The sequence below is a fragment of the Chiloscyllium punctatum genome, chromosome 6 (assembly GCF_047496795.1).
Source record: "Chiloscyllium punctatum isolate Juve2018m chromosome 6, sChiPun1.3, whole genome shotgun sequence".
NCBI lineage: Eukaryota > Metazoa > Chordata > Chondrichthyes > Orectolobiformes > Hemiscylliidae > Chiloscyllium > Chiloscyllium punctatum.
This window is the reverse complement of record NC_092744.1, coordinates 89,907,972-89,935,911: the sequence shown is the minus strand read 5'-3', so window position 1 is coordinate 89,935,911 and position 27,940 is coordinate 89,907,972. Positions and strand designations below refer to the sequence as shown.

The 27,940-nt window shown below is 42.0% G+C and overlaps 1 protein-coding gene across 5 annotated transcripts in view; it reads right to left on the bottom strand.

Annotated features, from left to right (window-relative positions):
• ryk (receptor like tyrosine kinase) overlaps positions 1 to 27,940 on the bottom strand; it is a 283,193-nt gene that overhangs the window by 28,448 nt on the left and 226,805 nt on the right. For all 5 annotated transcript variants that reach the window (XM_072573228.1, XM_072573230.1, XM_072573229.1 and 2 more), the window contains one exon: positions 19,405 to 19,514. In XM_072573228.1, coding sequence (XP_072429329.1) covers positions 19,405 to 19,514 — 110 coding nt within the window. The remainder of the gene's footprint in view (positions 1 to 19,404; positions 19,515 to 27,940) is intronic.

Sequence of the window (27,940 nt, the reverse complement as noted above, 5' to 3'; positions counted from 1 at the left end):
GCATGAGAAACTGATAGCAAAGGTAACAGCCCATGGTATCCAAGGAAATTTGGCAAATTGCATCCACAATTGTTTGAGTAGCAGGAAGCAAATGTTTCAGGGGTGTTTTTCCAATTAGATGTCTGCGTCCAATGGGGGTCCCACGAGGCATTACCCTCATTGTTTGTAGTTTATATAAATTATTTGACTTGAATATAGTAGGGTACATTGGCAGATGATGCAGAAAATTGGTGGGCTGGCAAATAATGAGGATAGCCTTTACATGAGGATCAAAATGGGCTGGTCAGTGGCGAACAGAATTCAATCTGGGTAAATGTGAAGTGATGCACTTGGGCAGGATAAACAAGTCAAGGGAATACATAATGAATGGTAGGACCATGTGAAGCATGGAGGATCAGAGGGAACTTGGTATGTATGTACGCCGGTCCTTTAAGACATCAGGATAGCAGGATAAAATGGCCTAGAAGGTATACGGGATACTTTGTCTTTGTTAGGCGATGCATTGAGTTTAAGAGATTATGCCAGAACTGTACAAAACATTGGTTAGGTCACAGCTAGAATACTGTATGCAGTTCTGGAATCCACCTTATGGAGGGATAGGATAGTGCTAGAGAGAGTGCAGAGGAGATTCACCAGGATGTTGCCTGGGCTGGAGAATTTCGGTAATGAAAAGAGATTGAACAGACTGGGTTGTTTTCCTTGCTGCAGATGAGATTCAGACGGGACAGGATTGAAATGTATAAAATTATGAAGATTGGTGTAAACAGGAAGAAACTTTTCCCCTTGATGGAGACATTAATGACCATGGCGAACAGACTCATGGCAAGGGGCAAAGCTTTGGGGCATTGGCATCAGTTTTGGAACAGGGGGGATCTGTACCGTTGGGACGGTCTCCACCTGAACCGATCAGGTACCAATGTTCTAGCGAAGAGGATAAATAGGGTGGTCAGTAGGACTTTAAACTTCTGAGTTGGGGGGAAGGGAAAGTGAAAGCGACAGGGAGTATGGAGGTAAATGGAAAGATAAGCAGCAGGATAGCATGTTTCCAGGCGGATTTAAAATTGAGGCAGACTGAGAATGCAGAAAAAAGCAAGGATAACTTAGGACATATGACTTACAACATCTCTAATAAGGAAGTTAGCATTAAGGCACTTTACCTGAATGCTCGTAGCATTCATAACAAAGCCGATGAATTAATGGCACAGATAATAGTGAATGATTATGATGTAGTAGGCATCACAGAGACTTGGTTACAGGGGGGTCAGGACTGGCAGTTAAACCTCCATGGTTTTTCAACTTATCGAAAAGACAGAGAGGTGGGCAGAGGGGGTGGGGTTGCCTTGTTAGTTAAGAACAAAATTAAATCTATGGTATTGAATGACATAGCGTCGGATGATGTGGAGTCTGTGTGGGTGGAATTGAGGAACCACAAAGGCAAAAAACCATAATTGGAGTTGTGTACAGACCTCCTAACAGTGGTCAGGACCAGGGACGCAACATGTACCGGGAAATAGAGAAGGCATGTCAGAAAGGCAAGGTTACATTGATCATGGGTGACTTCAATATGCAGGTGGACTGGGTAAATAATGTTGCTAGTGGATCTAAAGAAAGGGAATGCATGGAATGCTTATAGGATGGTTTTTTGGAACAGCTTGTCATGGAGCCCACAAGAGAGCAGGCTATTCTGGACCTAGTGCTTTGCAATGAACCAGACTCTATAAAAGATCTTAAAGTAAGGGAACCCTTAGGAAGTAGCGACCATAATATGGTAGAGTTCAGTCTGGAGTTTGAAAGGGAGAAGGCAAAATCTGATGTAATGGTGTTACAGTTGAATAAAGGTAATTATGAGGGCATGAGAGAGGAACTGACTAAAATAGACTGGAAGCAGAGGCTAACCGGGAAGACACTAGAGCAAAAATGGCAGGAGTTTGTAGGTATAATTGAGGACACTGTACAGAGGTTCATTCCCAAGAAAAGAAAGATTAACCGGGGAGGGATTAGACAACCTTGGCTGACAAAGGAAGTCAGGAAATGTATTAAAGAAAAAGAGAGATCCTATAAAGTGGCTAAGAACAGTGGGAAATCAGAAGATTGGGAAGGATACAAAAGCAAACAGAGGATAACAAAGAGTGTAATAAGAAATGAGAGGATCAAATATGAAGGTAGGCTAGCCAGTAATATTAGAAATAATAGTAAAAGTTTCTTTCAGTACATAAGAAACAAACGACAGGCAAAAGTAGACATTGGGCCACTTCAAACTGATGCAGGGAGCCTAGTGATGGGAGATAAGGAAATAGCAGGAGAACTTAACAAGTACTTTGCATCAGTTTTCACAGTGGAAGACATGAGTAATATCCCAAAAATTAAAGGGTGTCACGGGGCTGAGTTGAGTATGGTTGCCATTACGAAAGAGATAGTGCTAGAAAAGTTAAAAAGTCTTAAAATTGATAAATCTCCTGGCCCCGATGGGATACACCCTAGAGTTCTGAGAGAGGTTGCTGAGGAAATAGCAGAGGCATTTGTTGAGATCTTTCAAGAGTCACTGAAGTCAGGAAAGGTCCCGGATGATTGGAAGATGGCTGTAGTAACCCCCTTGTTCAAGAAAGGATCAAGGCAAAAGATGGAAAATTATAGGCCAATCAGCTTAACCTCGGTTGTTGGTAAAATTCTAGAATCCATCATTAAGGATGAGGTTTCTAAATTCTTGGAAGAGCAGAGTCTGATTAGAACAAGTCAACATGGATTTAGTAAAGGGAGGTCATGCCTGACAAACCTGTTGGAATTTTTTGAAGAGGTAACAAGTAGGTTAGACCAGGGAAACCCAGTGGATGTGGTCTATCTGGACTTTCAAAAGGCCTTTGATAAGGTGCCACACGGGAGGCTGCTGAGCAAGGTGAGGGCCCATGGTGTTCGAGGTGAGCTGCTGGGATGGATTGAGGATTGGCTATCTAACAGAAGGCAGAGAGTTGGGATAAAAGGTTCTTTTTCAGAATGGCAGCCGGTGACGAGCGGTGTCCCGCAGGGTTCGGTGCTGGGGCCACAGCTGTTCGCATTATATATTAATGATTTGGATGAGGGAACCGGGGGCATTCTAGCGAAGTTTGCCGATGATACGAAGTTAGGTGGACAGGCAGGTAGTACTGAGGAAGTGGGGAGGCTACAGAAGGATCTAGACAGGTTGGGAGAGTGGTCCAGGAAATGGCTGATGGAATTTAACGTGAGCAAGTGCGAGGTCTTGCACTTTGGCAAAAAGAATAAAAGCATGGACTACTTTCTAAATGGTGAGAAAATTAATAAAGCCAAAGCACAAAGGGATCTGGGAGTGCTAGTCGAGGATTCTCTAAAGGTAAACATGCAGGTTGAGTCTGTGATTAAGAAAGCGAATGCAATGTTGTCTCTTATCTCAAGAGGGTTGGAATATAAAAGCAGAGATGTACTACTAAGACTTTATAAAGCTCTGGTTAGGCCCCATTTGGAGTACTGTGTCCAGTTTTGGTCCCCACACCTCAGGAAGGACATACTGGCACTGGAACGTGTCCAGCGGAGATTCACACGGATGATCCCTGGAATGACAGGTCTAGCATATGAGGAACGGCTGAGGATACTGGGATTGTATTCGTTGGAGTTTAGAAGATTAAGGGGAGATCTAATAGAGACGTACAAAATAATACATGGCTTGAAAAGGTGGATGCTAGAAAATTGTTTCTGTTAGGCGAGGAGACTAGGACCCGTGGACACAGCCTTAGAATTAGAGGGGGTCATTTCAGAACGGAAATGCGGAGACATTTCTTCAGCCAGAGAGTGGTGGGCCTGTGGAATTCATTGCCACGGAGTGCAGTGGAAGCCGGGACGCTAAATGTCCTCAAGGCCGAGATTGATAGGTTCTTGTTGTCTAGAGGAATTAAGGGCTACGGGGAGAACGCTGGCAAGTGGAGCTGAAATGCGCATCAGCCATGATTGAATGGTGGAGTGGACTCGATGGGCCGAATGGCCTTACTTCCACTCCTATGTCTTATGGTCTTTAGAGGAGATATGAGGAAAAGTTCACCTAGAGGGTGGTGGGAATCTGGAACTCAATGCCTGAAAGGGCAGAAGATGTATTATAATCCTCATAAAACTGTGCTGTAGATCTCTATGGTTCTATTTGTGAACCAGATGGGTTTTTATGACAATCAACAGATTAGCTTTCTAATTCCAGGTTTTTAAAATTAAATTCAAGTTTGACTATTTGTCATAATGAGATTTGAATCCAGATCCCCAGAAAATTAGCCTAGGATTCTAGATTACTAGATTAGCATTACTACTGACCAATGCTTCACAGTGGTTAGCACTGCTGCCTCACAGCGCCTGAGACCCGGGTTCAATTCCCGCCTCAGGCGACTGACTGTGTGGAGTTTGCACGTTCTCCACGTGTCTGCGTGGGTTTCCTCCGGGTGCTCCGGTTTCCTCCCACAGTCCAAAGATGTGCAGGCCAAGTGAATTGGCCATGCTAAATTGCCCATAGTGTTAGGTAAGGGGTAAATGTAGATGTAGGGGTATGGGTGGGTTACGCTTCGGCGGGGCGGTGTGGACTTGTTGGGCCGAAGGGCCTGTTTCCACACTGTAAGTAATCTAATCTAATCTAGAAGAATGAAAATGCACAATATTCCTTAAATGGAGAACAACAACAGAAATCTAAGGAGCAGAAGGATGTAACCATTTTAGGGCACGAGTCTCAAAACAGTAATATGTCTGTATATCGCATAATCAAGGCTGCGATTTCATTGAACATAAAACTAAGACTGTATACTTCAGTTGTACAGGGCATTGGTGAGACCACATTTCAAGTATGATATGCAGTTTCGGTCTCCTTATTCAAAGATGGATGTAAATGTGTTTGAGATAGTTCAGAGGAGATTTAGGATCTGGAATGAATTTTAGAATCAGAAATAAGAAGAGGCCCTTTGGCCCATTGCAGTGCTAGACAAAACAGAGTATAGGTTGGATTTGTTTCTACTGAAGCTCAGAAGAGCGAGAGGAAGACTTGACTGAAACGTTTAAGATCCTGAATGATCTTGACAAGGTGCATGCACCCAAGATGTTTTCTCGTCCGATTGTTCCGGAGCTGTTGTGGTGGTGGTGGTGGGGAGCTTTTAAAATAAGAGGTTGTCTTTTTAGGACAGAGAAGTGGAAAAATATTTCCCCTGGAGGGATAAGAGGCTTGGAACTCTGCCTCAAAAAACAGTGCAGGCGGGGTCATTGAATATTTTCAACATAGAGGTGGTTGGATTCTTGTTAAGCAGGGGAATCAAAAGGTTATCAGGGATAGATGGGCATGTGGAATTCAAGACACAAACAGTACAGCCATGATCTTATTGAATGGCAGAGTATGTTCAAGGGGTTGAATGTTCTACTCCTGTTCCTATTCTGTTTGTTCTTATTAACTTCCTCAGTTTCCTCAACAACAATTGTATTGACACTCGCCATAATTGTTCCATTATTTTTTGATAAAGGAGTGCCAGAGGGGTGGAGATTTACATACTTGTTCAAAAAAAGGGTGCAAGGATAAACCCAGCAGCCAGTCAGTTTAACCTCTATTGTGGGAAAGCTTCTCGAATTTATAATCTGGTCCAAAATGTGGTTTCGTAAGGAAAACTAGCATGGATCAATTAATGGAATTCATATCTAACAAATCAGTTCACTGGTCCATATCCAGTTCTCTATACAGTAAACTAGCTAGTCATACTATCCTCACTCTATCCCTGTAGCTCTGCAAGTTTATTTCCCTCAAGTGCCCACCCAATTTCTTTTGAAAATCATTCATCTCAACTTCAACTGCCATCATAAGAATTGGGTTCCAGGATATTACCACATCGTGTACTATATAAAACAATTACAATAGCTGCCCTTTTGATCTTAACAATGATTGCAGAGCATAGCACAATCTAAGAACTAGTATACCATCAGATATTGGGTCTAGTGTTGTAGATTGTTGACAGCAAATGACTGAACATTTAATACCAGATTTTAGAGTGACAACAGTGAAGTACAACACATTACATGACTTTGGAAAAAGTATTTATGGAGGCATTTAGGACCAAGAGTAGGCCATTCAGCCCATGAGTCTGCTCTACTATGCTTAAAGATGACTGATCCTCCACTTCAATGCCACAGTGCTTCATTATCCCATATCTCTTGATGTTTTAGTAATTCATCTAACAGGCTATCTCTTCAACTCACTTGCTGCCTGTGCATTCACAGTACTCTAGGTAGAGAGGACTCCAAAGATTCACCACATTCTGACTGTAGAGGTTCCTCTGCAACACAGTCCTAAAATAACTTATCTTTTATTCTGAGCCAGTGTTACCTAATTCTAGACCCTACAGCCAGGGGAAACAACTTTTCTACATCTACTCCATCTATCCCTTTTAAGAATGTGTAAGCCTTTGTGAGATTGCCTCTCATTCACTTAAACAAATCTCTCCGCACAGGTCCAGGAGTATGTCTGGTGAATCTCACATGCATTCTCTTGAATGCATATACAGAATGCCTTAGAAAAGAGGGCTAGAACTTTCTCCAGGTGTAGTCTCATCAGTGCTCTATATAAGTGAAACAAGTGTGATGAAGACATTGATGTTCAATATCATTTATTGTCAGTTTGGGCTTTTGGTTTTTAAGTTAGTAATGTGGGTGTTTTTGCGTATCTCAAGTTAATAATTAACTTCTAAGTATTTCTGCGTCCATGGTAATTTATTTTGAAATAGTTTTTGACACCTAGTTTTAAAGTAATGGGTTTTGTTTACCTTAGCTTGCATTGCAACCCAGAAAGGTAACTAATCGGGACTTAAGCGTTGATAGACATGTTTGGAACTTGTTTATTTATGCCTGGAGAAATATATCCAAAACTTGGAGAAAGAGATTTGTTTTAATTTTAGTTTGAGTTTTGAGTACTCTAGTGAAGTTCTTGGTTGAAGATAGCTACAGAGTTCAGTGTACCTGAGAAGGGAAGGATTTCGTGAAACTATATTACCTGAGGGTAAACAGTTAGCTATAGTCCCAGACCGAAAGGTTGGGATAAAATCCTGAACCGGTTATCAAAGCTAAGTATGTTTAAGCTCAGGCGTACAATAGCTCTAGGAAGAAGATCTCTGCAGTTCCAATCAATACGTTAAAGTCACAAGTGATGAAACTTAGCGATGCATTAACAACTGGGACCCTGGTATGTGTACTTTCAGATCTGTAGGGGTGTGTTATAGGTACTAAACAAAAGCTTTTCTTTTCTCAATTTATAAAAGTGTGTTTTGGATTATGGGCTTGAAAAACTTTAAAATCATGCTTAAGTAGGTAGTTTGGTAGTAGTTAGTTGTATTCTATTTTATCTTCATGGCTTTGACAGGCCCCACATGCAAATCATAATATAAACTGCAAACAGTTGGAACCTAAGTACTGTGAAAAAAAGGTTATTCTGAGTCTCTGCTTTCTGTTCTTAAGCATGCAAGTTTTTTTAACATTAACGCACGCTTTAATTTTGTTGACTGACCTCCTGTGTGAGACACTATCAAAAGCCTTCTGAAAATCCAAATACACCACATTCACTGATTTCTTTCATTAACTTGGCAAGTGACATCCTCATCTTTGAATTCTAGATACCCATCACCCTCTGGATGAAAAAAATGTTTTCCTCACATTCCCGCTAATCTTTCTACTGATCATTAATTGATCACACATCATGAGCTGTGCCTCTCATAATTTACTCTTTTGCTGATAGAAATAGATATTTCATGTCCACTCTATCCAAGTTTCCTTCTGTATATCTCAATTAAATCACTCCTCAGCCTCCTCTATTCTAAGGAAAATAATCCAACCTATCCAAACTTTGCTCATACCTGCTATACTCAAGTTCTGGCAACAATCTCCTCCATCTTCTTTCTTGAACATTTATGTCTTCTGTAATATGGTGTCCATAACCATATTACACCGTGGGCGGCACGGGGCACAGTGGTTAGCACTGCTGCCTCATAGCGCCAGAGACCTGCGTTCAATTCCCGGCTCAGGTGACTGACTGTATGGAGTTTGCACATTCTCCCCGTGTCTGCGAGGGTTTCCTACCGGTGCTCCAGTTTCCTCTCACAGTCCAAAAATGTGCAGGTTAGGTGAATTGGCCATGCTAAATTGCCTGTAGTGTTAGGTGAAGGGGTAAATGTACGGGAATGGGTTTGGGTGGGTTGCGCTTCGGCGGATCGGTGTGGACTTGTTGGGCTGGAAGGGCCTGTTTCCACACTGTAAGTAATCTAATCTAAAACAACTGTACACTGTATACAGCTGTGGACTAACCAGTGTCTTACATGGTTACATCATTACATCGCTGCTCTTCCATTCAGTACCAGGTTTGATGAAGGAAAGCACCCCACATGGGTGGCACAGTGGCTAACACTGCTACCTCATAGTGTCAGGGACCTGGATTCGATTCTAGCCTCGGGCGACAGTCTGCATAGAGTTTGCACATTCTCCCGAGTCTGAGTGGGTTTCCTCTGGGTGCTTCGGTTTCCTCCCATGGTCCAAAGATGTGCAGGTTAGGTGAATTGGCCGTGCTAAATTGCCCATAGTGTTCAGGTATGTGTAGGTCAGGGGTAAAGACAGGATAATAGGGTAGGGGAATGGAATATGGTAGTACAGAAACCACACTAGATGGGTTACTGTTCGGTGGGTTGGTGTGGACTAGTTGGGCCCAAGGGCATGTTTCCACACTGTAGGGATTCTATGATTCCTTCTTCATCACTTTATCCAGATCCTGCCATCTTCAAGGACCTGTGGGCATGCGCCCCAATGTCTTTCATCTCCTCCACTCCTCTCAAACTTTCCCAATTATTGTGCAATTCTTTGTTTTGTTTGCCCTCTCATCTGCCACTTTCCTGCCCACTCAACCAAACTGTTGACATTAGCCTGCAGTCGACAGCCATCTTCTTCACTATCAACAACTTTCCAATCTTGGTGTCATCTGCAACATTCCCAAGAAGTCTCACATTTACGTCTAAATCACTAATATAGTGACAAACAGCAAAGGACACAACACTTAGCCCTGTGCAAAATCACTGGAAACCACTTCCCATTCCTAAAAATATCCATCAACCATCAAAGGGACCTTGGTATACATGTACACTGATCCCTTAAAATATCATGACAGGTGGATAACGCGATTAAGAAGGCATATGGCATACTTGCCTTTATTAATCAAGGAAGAGAGTTTAAGAGCAGGTACGCGATGTTAAAATTGCATAAAACATTGTTTCGGCCACAGCTAGATTTGTGTGCACCATACTGGAACTCAATTATAGGATCGATGTGACAGCACTTGCTAAAATACAAAGCAGATTAACCAGGATGTTGCCAGTGCTGCAGATTTTAAGTTAGGAAGAGAAATTGGAAAGACTAGGGCTGTCTTCCTTAAAGTACATTCTGGATTAGTGGTGCTGGAAGAGCACAGCAGTTCAGGCAGCATTCAAGTAGCTTCGAAATAGACATTTCAGGCAAAAGCCCTTAGGGACTCCCTGAGATGCTTGTAGAGAGAGGAGGAAAACTTCTTCAAGGCAGGCATTCTTGCAAGAGGATTCGCAGTAGGGTTAAAATCGATTTTAAAAATTCTTATTGCTTTCTTAATTTTCTTTTTCACTTCATCCCTGTATTTTCTACACTACTCAAGGCCTCCTGAAGTACTACTTTAATTTGAGATTCTAGAAGGCAGCCATTTGACCACCATGTTTGTGCTAGTTCCCTACAAGCTCAGCCACGCCTACACCCAATCCTTTGTGACTGGAGCTTTAAACAGCTGTGACAAATGGATAACCAAACACACTGGAAGAAATGAAAATCACTGACATAATTTTACAAGCCTCAAATACTCAAAAAAAAGGAACTGAAATTGTTAATAAAGTCGACCAACCAAAACTGCATAGTCCACTGAGGTAAATGAAAAGCAGATTGCTATGACTTACTTCTTGCCAATTCTACCTGAAGTCACGCACAGGATATTTTGGCTCTCGAAACCTGACTACAATCCTCTAACAGTTATTACAATAAGTGAAGAAAAATATGAACAGGAAAAAAACATACAGTGAACAATTGTGGTCTGCATGTTCTGTATCAACTAGTCTGCTGGGGATCTTAATCTTTCAAAAGATCTCCTCAAAAGATTTTGAATAAAAATTACAATAATAATATATTGATTTTATTTAACTTAATGCAAAACATAATGCTTCTTGTTTGAATTACTGTGGCCTCACCTGCTTCTGCACTAACTATCTTGCCTTATGAAAGCATAGTTTGACAGGTTTTAAATAAATTCTACTCAAACATAAAATCTGACGGCTGATAATGATAATACAAGGAACAAACCGCAAGGCTAGGAGAACCATGGTCTAAAACCACAGCAATTACACTCAAGTATGACCAAATATGTGAAAGCACAAGGAGTCAGTGCAATTTAATCAAATTTTCTTGTATACACATCTTCAATGCAGCGTCTTTGCAGCAAAGTAACACAAATTAATAACACCTCCTCTTGTTGTGAGTGGAAGCAAACCCTTACATTGACACAACCTTCATCAACAATTTACAATTAATAAATTTTCTGGGGAAATAAACCTAAGAGGTTACAAAGGAGTCAAATTTGTGATAAGTTGTCTAAGTATTCACAACATTTAAATCAGAATGATCAACTGCCCTCGGCTATTAGGATCATTCTGTAATTTGTTCTAGGTCAGACCATTTTGGAGCACATTTTGTTACAGACTTCTTTGTCATTTGAACCCTTTTGTACTTCTGCTTGTGCCTGGCTCAGGATGCCCGTGGATGCCTGGGGGCATGCGAGATCCGTACCACAAGCAGCACCAAATCTGGGTAGGTGGCCTCATTAACAAAATGCCTTCTCCCCCCTACCTTGCTAAAGCTTCTCTTAATTTATATCCTATGAGTTTGTCACACTAACATTGACTGCAATTGACTCTTTCCAAATTGTGGATTAGTGGTGCTGGAAGAGCACAGCAGTTCAGGCAGCATCCAACGAGCAGTTTTTACCTCTTTCCAAATTGTGTATGCTGCCAATTCAAAACAAAACAGCTTGAAGTAATCAGGGTAGAGGATCTGCTTTGAGCACAATTGGCAAAACGTACAAATTCACAGGGTGATTGAGTTTAAGAGCCATGAGGTTATGCTGCAGCTCTATAAAGCCCTGGTTAGAATATTGTGTTCAGTTCTTGTTGCCCCCATTATAGGAAGGAAGCAGAAGCTGTAGACAGAATGCAGAGGAGATTTACCAGAACGCTGCCTGGACTGGAGGGCATGTCTTACGAAGAAAGGTTGAGGGAGTTAGGGCTTTTCTCCTTCGGGTGAAGAAGAATGACAGGTGATTTGGTAGAGGTGTACACAATGATGAGAGGCATAGATAGAGTGGATAGCCAGAGACATTTTTCCCCAGGAAATGGCTATCACAAGGGGGCATAATTTTGAGGAAGGTTTAGGGGACATGCCAGAGGTAGGTTCTTTACAGAGAGAGTGGTGGGCGTGTGGAATGCACTGCCAACATAGTAGTAGAGTCCGGTACATTAGGGACATTTAAGCAACTTTTTGGTAGGCAGCTGGATCATAGTAAAATGAAGGGTATGTAAGTGAGTTTGAGCTTAGAGTATGATAAAAGGTTGGCACAATATTGAGAGCTGAAGAGCTTATACTGTGCTGTACTGTTCTATATTCTAAATTGCAGCAGTTTGAAAAGCCTGAATTTCTGCTCAAACCCATTTAGATATTACTAGATACGATGTTTGTCTGGAGCAAGCACAATTGGCAGCATTTTACAGTATGATTTTTTTCTTTTGAAAAAAAGTCCTTGCTTTTATAATGGCTGAAATGAATTTATCTCAAAAAGAAGCATGCTTAATCACAGTTAATCCATAACCTTTAAGAATCTCATGTGGAAAAATATATTAAATAATTTATTTGTTATAGTTTGCTACAATATTCACAGGCTTGGTAAATTTTTAAAAACCTATTTATTTTAAAATTTTAGAAAATTTAAAACACACCCATTCAGCCACTTGAGCCAATAAATCATGGCAGATGGAATTGTAACCTCAAACTCACATTCCTGTCTATTCCTGATCACCTTTTAATCCCTTGTTTAACAAGATGAATTTACCTCTGGCTAAAAATTGTCAAGACTTAGCTTCCATCATCTTGTAAGGAGGAGAATTCTAAAGACTCACGACCCACTACAAAAAGAAATTTGCACTGGGTTTAAATGGGTGACCCCTAATTTTTAAACATGAACCTTTGTTCTCAATTCTCTGACAACAGGAACAACTTTCCCAGCATTCATCCTCTGAGACTCCTCAGAATTTTGTATCTTTCCATCAAGTCACCTGTGACTGTAAACTCCGGCAGATACAAAACAAAATCATTTCCTTGTTACGGTGTGGTATGATATTCAAGGGCTTGGTAAATTTTTAAAAACCCATACATCTTAAAATTTTAGAAAATTTAAAATGAACTGCAGATACTGGAAATCAAAAATAAGAACAGAAATTGCTGGAAAAACTCCGGCAGTTCAGAAGAAGGGTGATTGGACCCAAAATACTGACTCTGCATTTTCCCAGCAATTTGTTTTTTTGTTTCAGCAGATACAAGCCTACATTGGCAACCTTTCCTTATAAAGCAAGCCCACTTATCTCAGACCTTCTCTGAATTGCCTGCAGCAAATTTACACATTTCCTTTAATAAGGTGACCAATACTTTGCACAATCCTCCAATTGTGGTCTCACCAGTGCCATGTATAACTCTCTATTTTTGCATTCAATTCCTCTTGCACTAAATGATCATTCTATTAGCTTTCCGAATTAGTTCCTGCATCTGCTGTACTAAATTTTGCAATTCATGCAAAGTTACTCAGATTTTTCTTTTTGTGTCCTGCTACCAAGAAGACTCTCCCTGCAGACTTGCAAATCAAGTGCAACTGATGTAAACTCTCAATACTGATTAATTCACCATGAGGATATAGATAGTTTTGAGTTAGGATTGGTTTCTAATATGAAGGTTCATTTAAAAAATGCAAAAGATCACAGAAGAAGGCAGATTAACAGGGTAGCTGGGAAGGTATATGGATGCTTGCTTTTATCAGTCATAGCTGCGCTTCCAAATAAATGTGTTGGACTATAACCTGGTGTTATGTGATTTTTAACTTTGTCTACCCCAGTCCAACACCGGATCCCCCACATCATGTTTATCATGTTTATCAGTCATTGCATAGATTATAAGAGCAGGGAAATCATGTTAAAGCTGTAAAGACTTGATTAGGTCACAGTTCAAGTACTGCATACAGTCCTGGTCATCACACTATAGGAAAGATATAATTGCACTGGAGGGGGTACAAAGGAAATTTACCAGGACGTTGCCTGGGATGCAGCCGATCAGCTATAAAGACAGGCTTGAGTTGATGTCTGGATAAACTTCAGCAAGGTCTTGAATGATAGACTGCATAAGACTCCATGGGACTCAGGTCATTTTGGTAAATTGGATCTAAAATTGGCTTAGTAGCAAGATGCAGAGGATGGTAGTCTAAGGTGTTTTGTGATTGGAAGCAATTAATGCTCTGGCAATGTGTTGTAACACGGGCACAATATGGCAGCTTATTGTGTACATTAAGGTGTGGGAGGTTTGATCACTACGTTTACAAACAACATGAAAATTGGTGGCTTGGTAAACAGCCAGGAGGAAAATCTTAGAGGATGATGTAGATGGACTAGTCAGACGGGCTAAACAGTGGCAAATGAAATTTAATCCTGAAAAGCGTGAGGTGATGCATTTCAGAAGGACTAATACGGCAAGGGAGTAACATTGTGTTTCCCAGCCCCGTAAAACATCAACATTTTGGCTGCATAAATCCACAAGCACCCTCTTACTCTTTTCAGCTATGACATGCCATTAGTAGTAGTCAGGTTCAATTTTTCACATGCTTTGCTTACCTTGAAACAGGGGACAAGAAAATTACGCAACTCACATAGCTCATCTTATGAACAGCATTGGACTTTAAGACATATCCAATTTGCTCCACATGTTCATGGCATTTTAAAATAATGATCACCCACATCGGTTAACTTCTTAGAATCATAGAACCCCAAGTGTAGAAACAAGCCCTTCTGCCCAACACGTCCACACCGAGCCTCTGAAGAGTAACCCCCCCCCCCCCCCCCGACCCATTTCCCTATTATCCTATGCACCCCTGACTAATGCACCTAGCCTACACATCCCTGAACACACACTATGGGCAATTTAGCATGACCAATTCACCTCACCTGCACATTTTTGGTTTGTGGGGGGAAACTGAGCACCAGAGGAAACACACGCAGACACAGGGAGAATGTGCAAACTTCATACAGACAGTCGCCACAGGCTGGAATTGAATCCAGGTCCCTGGCACTGTGAGACAGCAATGCTAACCATTGAGCTACTGTGCCACCCTGTTTAAAGTCCATCCCAGTTTTTTAAGGGATTTTTTGATGGGTTAACAGTTGCCTTTAACATAGAATTTAGGAGTAGGGAAGGCTACTCCTTCAAGCTCCGCCATTCAAATGTTCATGGTTGATCATCCAAATCAGTACCACGTCCTCTGTTTCATTCCATACCATTAAATGCCTTTAGCCTTAAAATATTCAAAGTTGTGGCTTCAACTGTTTTCTGTGTCTTTAAACATTTTCTGTGACAGAGAATTCCACAAGCTCACCAATCTCTGGGTGAAGAAATTTCTCCTCATTTCGGTCCTACTCTGCCTACCCTGTATAGTTAGACTGAGATCTCTGGATTTGGACTCCTCAGTCATTGGGGACATCCTTCCTGTTTTACCCCGCCTAGTCTTGTTAGAATTTTAGAGGTTTCCATGAGAAATGCCCTCTTTCTTTTAAACTTCAGTGAATATAGTCCTTACAAGCCAGTCTCTCTTCAAACATCAGTCCTACTATTCCAGGGATCAATCTGGTAAATCTTTGTCACACTCACTCCATAGCCAAAACATCTTCCTCAGACAAGGAGATCAAAACTGCACACAATACTCCAAGTGGGATCTTGAAGATCTGGTCCCTCTGTTCCGTGAATGGTCAATAAACACTACCAATTCAGCCTGATCCTGTAAGATTTCACACTTTTATTCAATCTCGGCCGGAGAAACTGCGCACATGGCTTAAGACAGACACTTTTATACCTTTTTTGAGAGAAGTACAGGCCATCATTACAGAGCACATTCAGACAATTACCAACCAATTTTAATGAAATGGCATTATTGACAGCAACTTAGCCCAATGATATTTCCTGGGAGACAACCTTGTTTTCCAACATCCAAATACTCCTATCTCATGAACCTAGTTTCTGCACCTGCACTTGCAAGGTCAGTTAGGATGGTTAGTAATGTCTTATCTAGTCTAGTTATTTCTATAGTGTAAAGGAAGCATTGTCTGCTAATCTTTGTTGAGACAGACTATGGTTAGTTTAGCTCTTAGCAGGGTTAAAAGTCATTTTATGCAGCTTTAAGCAGAATTGTCAATTTGCAGCCTAGAAGCCATTTTGTCATGTTATTTGCATGAAGACACCATTTTATTACTGCCTATATTCGTAAGAGCATGTATTAAATTAGTGCTCCTGACTACAACTAGTTACTCCAGCCTGTATTCAGATTTCAGATCCGCAATCTCACCAAGGGCAGCCCTTCTCCTTTACTTGAACACAGCACTAGCCCTCCTCATTGCCTTCTGTACACTGACTTTCAGCTACTGATGTACACAGACACCCAGGTCTTTTTGGAGTTGCCTTCTTACCCAATCTATCATCATTCCCACTTATATCCTCAAGCCAATGTGCTTTAATTGTAGGATAGTCAATGTGGCTTTGCATGTGGGAAATTGTGTCCCACTGACTTGATTGAGTTTTATGAAGAATTGACAAAGAAGACTGATGAAGGCAGAGCGGTGGGCACTGTCTCTATGGACTTCAAGGGTTAAGGACAAGGATTCCACATGGTAGACTGGTTAGCAAGGTTAGGTCTTGTGGAATCTAGGGAGGGCTAGCCATTTGGATATAAAATTGGTTTGAAGGTAAGAAACAGAGGGTGGTGCCGGATGGTGTTTTTGGACTGGAGCCTGCGACCATTGATGTATCGCAAGGATTGCAGTTGGGTTGACTGCTTTATGTCATTTATATAAATGATTTAGATATGATTATAGGAAAAATGGCTAGTAAATTTACAGATGACACCAAAATTGGTGGTGCCGTGGACAGTGAAAAAGGTCATCTAAGAATACAGTGGAATCTTAATCAAATGGGCTGGGGAGTGACTGATGGAGCTTAATTTAGGTAAACGTGAGGTGTTGTATTTTGCTAAGGCAAAGCAGGGTGGGGTTCTGGGAGTGTTGCTGAACAAAGAGAACTTGGGGTCTTGGTTCTCAGTTCCTTGAAAGTGGAGTCACAGATAGACAGGGTAGTGAAGAAGGCCTTTATAAGTTAGTGTTATGTTGCGACTGTACAGGACATTGGTTAGGCCATTTTTTGAATACTGCAAGCGTTTCTGATCTGCTTGTTATAGGTAAGATACTGTTAAGGGTGCAGAAAAGATGTACAAGGATGTTGCCAGGATTGGAGAGTTTGAGCTACAGGGAGAGCTGAATAGACTGGGGCTGTTTTTCCTGGAGCGCTGGAGGCTGTGGAGTGACCTTACAGAGATTTATAAAATCATGAGGGGCATGAGGTCTTTTTCCCAGGGCAGGGGCGTCCAAAACTACAGGGAATAGGCTTAAACTGGAGGGCATAGGGGAAAACTATAAAAGGGATCTAAGCAGCAACTTTTTCAAACAGAGAGTGGTGTGTGTACGGAATGAACTGCCAGAGGAAGTGTTGGAGGCTAGTACAATTACACATTTAAAATGCATCTGGATGGGTATATGAATAGGAAGGGTTCAGATGGAAAAGCACAGCAGGACAGGAAGCATCTGAGGAGCAGGCTTTTGCCTGAAATGTCGATTCTCTTGCTCCTCGGATGTTACCTGACCTGCTGTGCTTTTCCAACACCACACTCTCTACTCTAATCTCCAGCATCTGCTGTCCTCACTTTCACCAGGGTTTAGATGGGCCAAATGCTGGCAAATTAGACAAGATTAATTTAGGATATCTGATCGGCATGGATGAGTTAAACCAAACGGTCTGTTTCCATGTTGTAAAACTGTATGACTCTTTGACACTCTCTCTTAAGTGGGCGCTTATTGAAAGCCTTCTGAAAGTTCAAGCAAACCACATGCACTGGTTCCCCTTTCTCAATTCTACTAGTTACATCCTCAAACAATGTCCAATTGATTTGTCAAGTATGATTTCCCTTTCGTAAATCCATCAGTCTGATTTTGTCACTGTTTTCCAAGTGCTCTGATATTAAATCTTTTCTCATGGATTCTGGCATTTTCTCCAAATTGATACAACGTTAATTGCTCACTAACTCCAGGTTTTCTCTCCACCTCTTCTTTTAAAATAGAAGGGTTACATTAGTTCCCTTCCAATTCATTGAAACTGTTCCAGAGTGCACAAAACCTTGAAAGAGAACCACCAATTTACTGGTTATTGGACCGCTTCTTTAAGCATTTTGAGATGTAAGTTATCAGGCCCTGGGGCTTAATCAGCCTTTACTCCTACCAATTTCCACAAAACCATTTCCCTGCAATTCCTGATTCCCTTCAGCTCCTCTCGCTCACTTTACCCTGTCTTTCCCAATAACTTTTGGACACTATCTATGTCCTCCTTTGGGATGGCAAAAACAAAGTATCTATTCAAATCATCTGCAATCTCTTTGTTCTCCATAACAACTTCCCAGTTTCTGACTGGGAGGGTGCTATGTTTGTCTTTCTCTTTATGTACCTATCAATTTATGATCAGTTTGTATGTTCCCATGAGTTTACTCTCATACTCGATTTTAGATTAGATTACTTACAGTGTGGAAACAGGCCCTTCGGCCCAACAAGTCCACACCGCCCCGTCGAAGCGTAACCCACCCATACCCCTACATCTATATCTACCCCTTACCTAACACTAGGGGCAATTTAGCATGGCCAATTCACCTGGTCAGCACATCTTTGGACTGTGGGAGGAAACCGGAGCACCCGGAGGAAACCCACGCAGACACGGGGAGAACGTGCAAACTCCACACAGTCAGTCGCCTGAGGCGGGAATTGAACCCGGGTCTCCAGCGCTGTGAGGCAGCAGTGCTAACCACTGTGTCACCGTGCCGCCCTAAATCAATCCCTTTGTCCTTTGTTGAAATTTAAACTCTTCCATATCCTCAAGTCTGCACTTTTGGGTCACTAGGGTGGGGGTTCTCCCATTTCTTCCCTTTCTTTTAGATTTAGTTGTTACATTCTCTGTCACCACGTCCTCTCTCTCTGCCCTCCCCAGTGGAACGGTTTGCTCTTTCAAATCTGGCAGTTAGACACACAATCGTTCTGCCTTTCCCATATTCCGATCACTTGAACTGAACTATCAACATCTTCAACATCTTTTCTCCGCCAGCGCTATATACCCCATTGCCTCAATCTGCCAAACTATAGCTTAAATGCTGCCCCCTCCACATTTCACTTCAGTCCTGATGAAGGTTATGTAGACTCGAAATGCTACTTTGCTCTCTCTCCATGGATGCTGACACTGCGATCTCCAGCATTTGTTGTTTTCCTCAATTTAGCACAGCTATCTCATGTCTCAACATTGTAGTTTCCTTTATTTAAATTCAGGAGCCTGATCTTAGAATCAACTTCATCACTGCTAACTTTACATGAAGAAGTCACTCTTCTCCAAGTGGCCTTACAAAGCTTTTTCAGTACACAACATTAACGCCAGCATCTGGGTAATTATCACACAAATTTGTTAATACACACATTTTAAATCAACGGTTTTAGTGAATAATGAATACTTAATAAAAGTCCATTCACAAAAACATCAATTTTATTATAATTAGTCTCAACATTACATGTTAAGAGAATAAGTTTTGGTGCTGATGGATATGTTTGCATTGCCGCATGGAAATTAAGAGCACAACAATGACACTCATACTTGATCATTTCCAGGAACTGAATCAATATTACCATAAACGAGAGATGACAGTGATTACAATGGGTGCGGATCTGCTAGATTCAGACATATTGCATAACTTACACAGAACAGAATATTCCACAACTGTTGCAATTTTTCTATAGCTTCCCACAAAATCTATGCAATGTAGGCATTTTTGTCATTCCAAGTAACTGCCCTGTCCACAGCAAATAAGATTCGTGAAAGCATATCATTCACTTTATCTATGTGGAGCAAAAACGTTGGTAAATCATCTAAAACGTTTCGGCAGAAATGTCTTCTACTTACACACAATTTCTTGTCGCCAAGTCTTTATGAATAACTTCTCTCCTGGCTAGGTAACTCATCCCACAGGCAATCTGAATGGCCATATGTACAAGGTCCTGCTGAGATATTGCCTGTGAAAAATACAAAATACACAAATTATTATGAATTTCTTTGGTTTCAACTAATTTGCACAAAAGTAAACATAACTACATTGAAGCATTAGAAGCACTGGGGTTGATAATTGACAGGATGAAGTGATGCTTCATCAATGCTAAAACAACTTAGTTCCAAGATCTCGACATAATGAAGTTCACCAAACTCATCCAAGAGGTCAAGATCCATGAAACATCTTCAAATATGAATTCTCATCAGGTGCAGCATCAGGCTCAAGCAGGACCATGTACCTCTCCATGTGTCACTGCCCCTTCATTCTCTTTCCAATAATCTCTCTCAACTGTGACTCATGCCTCAAATTCACAGCTTCAGCAGGTCCAAACTCAATCAAGTTGAGCCACAAATGGCCTGTTTCCACATTGTCGGGATTTTATGATTTTATGATGATTTAGTCAGTTGTAGATCTTACAGTAACAAAATTACAATGGTCTTTGATAAATTCTCTACCCAGGTGAACCATTTAAGTACATAACTATGAATACTTGTGTGCTGATTTCCAAATTTTTTAAGCTTTATAAATAAAATTCAGCATGAGCAGCTATTGCAGTAAATATACAGAGTCCTTTGCAGCAAAGTTGGGTTTTATAGTACACCACCTAGAACTGAAGCGCATGTCAAACTTTTCCTACATATACAAACACTTCATTACTCTTGGTTTCTTGTCAAATTTTCCCCTTTGCCCTCCAAAAAATTGAGGACTAGAAATTCATTTGCTCTACTTTTGGGCACAGGGGTAACACTTCATTGTTTAGCTTGAAGGTAGACTCTCACAAAATTCCTGTGCCCGTCTCACCTAATGATCGTGTCACTCGTTGGTGTGTCCTCAGTGCAACTCTAGGGTTTATAATACTGCTGGGTAAACTCTGCACACAACAGGAGGCTCCAACAAGAGTGTTAGCCCATCATTCAATACAGGCAGCCTGCTTATCTTATAGCTAAGAAACACAAAAAGACTGTTGTCATGGAAATTCTTGGAAATTGATCAACAGTGCATACAAAGAATTCATAGTAATGGATATTACCAGGTCTCTGGACCTGAAGGCGGGCAGAAATGCTACAAGAAATTGAACAAGGGGTGGTCAATATCAGTGAATGCATTTTCTCATGACATTTCCTACCCACCACACAAGCAATCTCTCACTGCTCCCAACCCCACCTCAATCAGCAGCATTTGTTGCCAAAGGACTTTCAGTTAACATCCACAAGCATTAACTTATCTTCACAGACCCACCTCTCACTGCTTTCACACAGCTGCACCTGGATTATGTGCATCAAACTGTGACGTGCACTTTGCATTTTTGCATTTTCCATATTGAAGCATAAATTGACCATTCTGCTAGCTTGCTATTTAGTAAGATCAAAGCTGATCTGTTTTGTGTTTTAAATTTTAAATCCTGCCTAACAAGAATCTATCCACCTTAGCCTTGAAACTGCCTCTACCACTTACTGATGTAAAAAAATCCAAAGTCTCACAACCCTCAGAAAAAAATTTTGTTCTGAAAGGATAACCTTTAAGTGCCCCCTAGTTCTGCACTCAATTGCAACAGGAAACATCTTTTTAGAATCTTCAGTCACCCTTCACTCTTCTAAATTCCAGTGGAAATAAGTCCAACGTTTCCTCACAAGATGACCCAGGCCTCAACTTCCTCTGACCTGCCTCCAATGCATTTACATTCTTCCTTAAATAAGGAATCCAAAACTGCACAAAGTATTCAAGATGTGGTCTTGTTAATGCCCTTTATAACTGAAGCATAGCATTCTTACTTTTATGTTCAATTCCTCTTCTATTAAAGGATATCATCTGATTACCCGTCTTGATTACATGCTGTATCTGCATACTAATGTTTTCTGACTCATGCACCAGAACTCTACAATAGGGAATTTTGTAGTTATTCTCCGTTTAAGTTGCTTTTTCATGCTTCTGGCCATATTTTTGTCAACTTACTCAATTTATTTGTCTCAAACCTCCTTATCCCTTCATCACAAAACAATTTCCTATGTATTTGGGCGGCACAGCAGTTAGTATTGCTGCCTCACAGCACCAGGGACCCGGGTTCAATTCATGCCTCGATCAACTGTCTGTGTGGAGTTTGCACATTCTCCCTGTGTCTGTGTGGGTTTCCTCTGGGTGCTCCGGTTTCCTCCCACAGTCCAAAAAATGTGCAGGTTAGGTGAATTGGCCATGCTAAATTGCCCGCAGTGTTAGGTGTAGGAGTAAATGTAAGTGAATGGATCTGGGTGGGTTGCTCTTCGGAGGGTCAGTGTGGACTTGTTGGGCCGAAGGGCCTGTTTCCACACTGTAAGTAATCTAATCTAAAAAAAAGCCTGCAAATGTAGCTACCATGCCCTTACTCCCCACACCTAAGTCATTGGTGTAAGTTAAATGTTGAGGTCTCAGTACAGATCCTTGCAGCATTCCGGTATACTCTGTTTTCACTCAGCCAATCTTGTTCCCATATAAAAATGCCACTATTTTCTCCAAAAAAACGTTTAATGTGATACTTATCAAATAACCTCTGATTATTTGAATACACATCTACAGGCTCAACCTTACAGCACTCTTTCAAAGAACTCCAAATAAATTGGTTAAACATGATTTCCTATTGATAATTATTATGCTAACTCTTCCTGATTATCTTGAGTTGCTCTAAATATGCACTGTAAAGTTTTTAATGATCAATTCTGATACCATCCCCCCAACAGAAGTTAACTGGCCTAGTTCCCTGTTTTTGGCCTCCATTAGATTAGAATAGATTACTTACCAGTCTTACCTGCAGGACAAAGTAGCACAGAGTAAAAGGAAGTAGAGCACAGTAAGCAGGAGACAAAGTTTTCCATACCTCCTGAGGTTTATAGAGTGCCTGCGTTATGGTACTGACCGCAATACAGCATTCTGCATCATATGTCTTGAAAGGAATGGCATCTTTTTGCCTTCTCAACCTCCAATCACCTTCATTCTGCTATTTGGCATGAAGCTGACAATGCAGATAATGCGATTACTTCCTGTTTCCACTCCACCTTACTTCTCTCAGAATAATCAACTCCTTTCTGAGTTCCTGTTTTCAGTCAGCAAGAAATGTAACCTATTTCATAGCCACTTCCTCTTGGTTTCTTGTTTAAGCCCTTTTCTGCTTCCTTTATATTCCTCAAGGATCTTGTTTGATTTTTGTTTCCTAAACCTTCCATACGCTTCCTTTTTCTTTTTGACTAATTTTGCAATATCTCTTATTATCTATGGTTCCCGAATCTTGCCATTCCTAACATTCAACCTCACAGACACATGCTGGTCTTGAACGCTGATCAACTTGCCTTTAAAAAATGCCCACTCCCAATCTAATTTCTTCTGTTCCTGCCTGACACTCCCAAGGCAGGAGGGAAGTGTGGGTTGCAGCTAAGCCGGAAGGGCATTAGCCGAACTGGCGGTCTGATGTGTGTTTACTTTAATGCAAGGAGTATAACAGATAAAACAAGTGAATTTAAAACCTGGATTAGTATGATGTGGTAGCCATTATACAAACTTGGTTGACAGAAGAACAGGATTGGCAGCTCAAAGTTGTGTGGTTTAGATGTTTTGGGTGTGATTGAGAAGGATGGAAGAGCAGTGGAGTACTTGCAATGAAGATTAAGGACAATATCCAAGTTGCAAAAAAGAAAGGACTTTGAAGGCTCATCCAGTGAGGACATACGGATAAAATTCAGGAATAAGGAAGGTGCAATTGCTACAATGGGGTTATACTACAGGCCTCCAAGAGCCAGGATGGAACAAGAGGAACAGATATATAAGCAGATCAGGGAATGGTTTAAAAACAACAGCGTCAGTGGGTGATTTCAACTTCCCCATGTTGACTTGGACCCACTTATTGCCAAGGGCTTAGATGTGGCAGAAATTATTATGTTCATTCAGGAGGGCTTCTTGAAACAATATAGTCTAGTTAAGGAAGGGCCCATATTAGGTCTTGTATTGAGAAATGAGCCTGGCCAGGTGATTGAAGTTTCAGTGGCGGAGCATTTTGGGAACAGTGATCATAATTCAGAAAGGTTTAAGATAGTTATGGATAAGACTGATCGTAGAGTCACAGAGTCATACAGCACAGAAACAGACTCTTTGGTCCAATTCATCCACATCGACCAGACATCCCAATCTGACCTTGCCCAATTTGCCAGCATTTGGCCCATAAGCCTCTAAACCATTCCTATTCATATGCTCATCCAGATGCCTTTTTAAATGTTGTAATTTTACCCGCTCCATCACTTCCTTTGGCAGCTCATTTCATAGACGCATCACCCTCTGGGTGAAAAAGTTGCCCCTCAGGTCCTTTTCAGAATGGCACGAGTAGGGTGCCGCAGGGTTCAGTGCTGGGACCTCAGCAGTTCAAAATATACATTAACAATGGATGAAGGAATTGAATGGCATTGTCCCCAAATTTGCAGATGACACCAAGCTGGGTGGCAGTGTACATTTTGAGGAGGATGCTAAAAGGCTGCAGGGTGACAATGGCAGACTGACTGAGTGGACAAACACTTGGCAAATGCAAAATAACGTGGATAAATTTGAGGTAATCCACTTTGGTCACAAAAACAGGAAAGCATTATCTAAATGATGGCAGTTGAGGAAAAGGTGAGGTGCAACAAGACCTGGGTGTCATGGTGGAAAAATCGCTGAAGGTTGGCTTGCAGGTGTAGCAGGCTGTGAGGAAAGCTAATGGCATGCTGGCCTTCATAGCAAGAGGATTTGAGTATTGGAGCAAGGATGTCTTGTTGCAGATATAGAGGACCTTAGTGAGGCCACACCTTGAGTATAATGCGCAGTTTTTGTCTCCTTGTCTAAGGAAAGACATTCTTGCTGCTGAGGGAGTCCAGCGAAGGTACACCTGACTGATTCCCATGATGGCAGGACTGACAGATGAGGAAAGATTGGATCAAGTGGGCTTGTATTCATTGGAATTTAGAAGAATTAGGGACGATTTCATAGAAAAGTATAAAATCCAAATGGGACTGGACAGGCTAGATGTGGGAAGAATGTTCCTAATGTGGGGAAGTCCAGAAGAAAGGGTCACAGTCTAAGAATAAGGGTTAACCATTCAGGACTAAGATGAGGATGAATTCTTCACTCAGAGAGTTATGGACTTCTCTCCCATAGGAAACTGTTGGGGCTGGATCATTAGTATATTCAAAAGGGAGCTGGACATGCCCCTTGCAGCTAAAGGGATCATGGGGTATGGGAAGAGGGTTGGAATGGGATACTGAGATTGCATGATCAGCCATGATTAAGGTGGTTAAGGTTCGAAGGGCCGAATGGTCTATGTTCATTGTCTATGGAACATGTTCATCTTGGTGTCCAGTTACTAGCGGCGTACCACAAGGGTCCACTGCTGTTCATCATTTTTATAAATGACCTGAATGAGGGCTTAGAAGGGTGGGTTAGTAAGTTTGCGGACGACACTAAGGTTGGTGGAGTTGTGGATAGTGACGAAGGATTTAGTAGGTTGCAGAGAGACATAGATAGGATACAGAGCTGGGCTGAGAGGTTTAGATTAGATTAGATTAGATTAGATTACTTACAGTGTGGTAACAGGCCCTTCGGCCCAACAAGTCCACACCGCCCCGCCGAAGCGTAACCCACCCATACCCCTGCATCTACCCCTTACCTAACACTACGGGCAATTTAGCATGGCCAATTCACCTGACCTGCACATCTTTGGAGTGTGGGAGGAAACCGGAGCACCCGGAGGAAACCCACGCAGACACGGGGAGAACGTGCAAACTCCACACAGTCAGTCGCCTGAGGCGGGAATTGAACCCGGGTCTCTGGCGCTGTGAGGCAGCAGTGCTAACCACTGTGCCACCGTGCCGCCCACGGCAAATGGAATTTAATGTGGACAAGTGTGAGGTGATACATTTTGGATGGAGTAATCGGATTGCAAAGTACTGGGCTAATGGTAAGATTCTTGGGAGTGCAGATGAGCAGAGAGATCTCAGTGTCCATGTACACAGATCCCTGAAAGTTGCCACCCAGATTGACAGGGTTGTTAAGAAGGCATACAGTGTTTTGGCCTTTATTAATAGAGGGATTGAGTTCCGAAACCAGGTGGTTATGCTGCAGCTGTACAAAGCTCTGGTATGGCCACACTTGGAGTATTGTGTACAGTTCTGGTCACCGCATTATAAGAAGGATGTGGAAGCTTTGGAAAGGGTGCAGAACAGATTTACTAGGATGTTGCCTGGTATGGAAGGACTGTCTTACGAGGAAGGGCTGAGGGCCTTGAGGCCTATTTAGATACGAATCACTATAAATGCCGGAGGAAACATCACAGAAGCGCTTCACAGGAGGCTCCCAAGCACTGAGGATGTCATCTAGACAGGGGACGAAACATCTGCAACACAAATTCCCAGCTCTGTGAACAGTACCACAACAAGTAGTAAGGGTATGGAATACTTTGCCTGCAACGGTAATAGATTCGCCAAGTTTAAGTGCATTTAAGTTGTCACTGGATAGGCATATAGACTACATGGAATAGTGTAGGTTAGATGGGCTTCAGATTAGTATGACAGGGCAGTGCAACATCGAGGGCCGAAGGGCCTGTACTGTGCTGTAATGTTATGTTATGTTCTATATTTTTGTCCTTTTTTAATCTTTCCCCTCTCATCTTAAACCCATGTCCTTTAGTTTTGGACTCCCCTAGAGGAAGGCCTTGGCTATTCACCCTACCCATGCCCCTCATGGTTTTATAAAGCTCTATAAGGTATTCCCTCAGTGTCTGATGCTCCGAGGAAAGCAGCCCTAGCCTATTGCTCAAACCCTCCAGTCCTGGCAACATTCTTGTAACATTTTTCTGCCTCTTATCAAGTTTAGCATTCTTCCTTTTAAAGGGTTGACCGGAATGGTATGCAGTTTTCCCAAAAGTGGCCCCACTAAAGCTCTGTACAACTGCAATAATGACATCCCAACTCCTATACTCAATCTTATGACCAATGAAGGCAAGTGTGCCAAGTGGTCCTTGGATGAAAATGGTAAATTGGGGAAGGAAAATGAATGCTGAAAATGTGTTGCTGGAAAAGCGCAGCAGGTCAGGCAGCATCCAAGGAGCAGGAAAATGTTTCGGGCATGAGCCCTTCTTCAGGAATGAGGATAGTGTGTCCAGCAGGCTAAGGTAAAAGTAGGGAGGAGGGACTTGGGGGAGGGGCGTTGGAAATGCGATAGGTGGAAGGAGGTCAAGGTGAGGATGATAGGCCGGAATGGGGGTGGGGGTGGGGGCGGAGAGGTCAAGAAGAAGATTGCAGATTAGGAAGGCGGTGCTGAGTTTGAGGGATTTGACTGAGACAAGGTGGGGGGAGAGGAAATAAGGAAACTGGAGAAATCTGAGTTCATCCCTTGTGGTTGGAGGGTTCCTAGGCGGAAGTTCCTAGGGTTCCTAGATCTCCAGCATCTGCAGTCCTCACTTTCTCCTCGAAGGAAAATGAATTCCATGTTCATTAACCTGGCCCTGCCTGTTCTTCCTATTAGACTTACTTGACTCAACATTGACTTTTTCTCTTTAAACGCTCCACATGCGGACCTATTACTGTGGTTCCCATCCCTGTGTTATACTAGTTCAAGCCCTCCCAAGTGGTGCAGCAAATCACCCTACAGGATATTGGTGCCCCTTTGATTTAGATACAATTTGTCTTTCTTGTATAGATTCCTTCTGCACTGGAAAAGATTCCAGTCATCCAGATATCTGAAACTCTCCTTCCTATACTGTCTCGTTAGCCTCACATTCAACTGTATTATCTTCCTATTTCTGGCTTCACTGGCACATGGCACAGGAGTCATCCCGAGATTACATTCCCAGAGGTCCTGCTTTTCAACTTCCTACCCAACTCCGTAAATTCCCTTTGCAGGAGCACATCTCTCCTTCCGACTATGATATTAGTCTCACTGTGGGCCACGCCCTCCGGCTGCTCGCCCTACCCCTTCAATATGTCCTGCGCCAACTTCAGACACATCCTTGACTCTGCCACCATAGGAGGCAACTCTCCATCCTGGAGTCTCACTCTCTGCCACAGAAACACCTATCTGTGCCCCTGATTACAGTCTCCTATCATGATCATTTGCCAACACGATGGCCATCCCTGCTGTACAATAAAGCTAACTGTGGTGCCACTGGCGTGGTTGCTGCTGTTGTTTTGTCAAGAGGCCATTTCTCCCAACAGTATCCAAAATGGTATACCTGTCTGAGAGGGGAATGGCCACAGGGAATTCCAGGCTTATGTCTGTGGTGGACAAAGTATTGGAGAGGACTCTGATAGTCAGGATTTATGATTACTTGGGAAACCATAGCTTGATTAGAGATAGTCAGCATGGCTTTGTGAGGGACAGGTCATGCCTCACAAACCTTGGTGA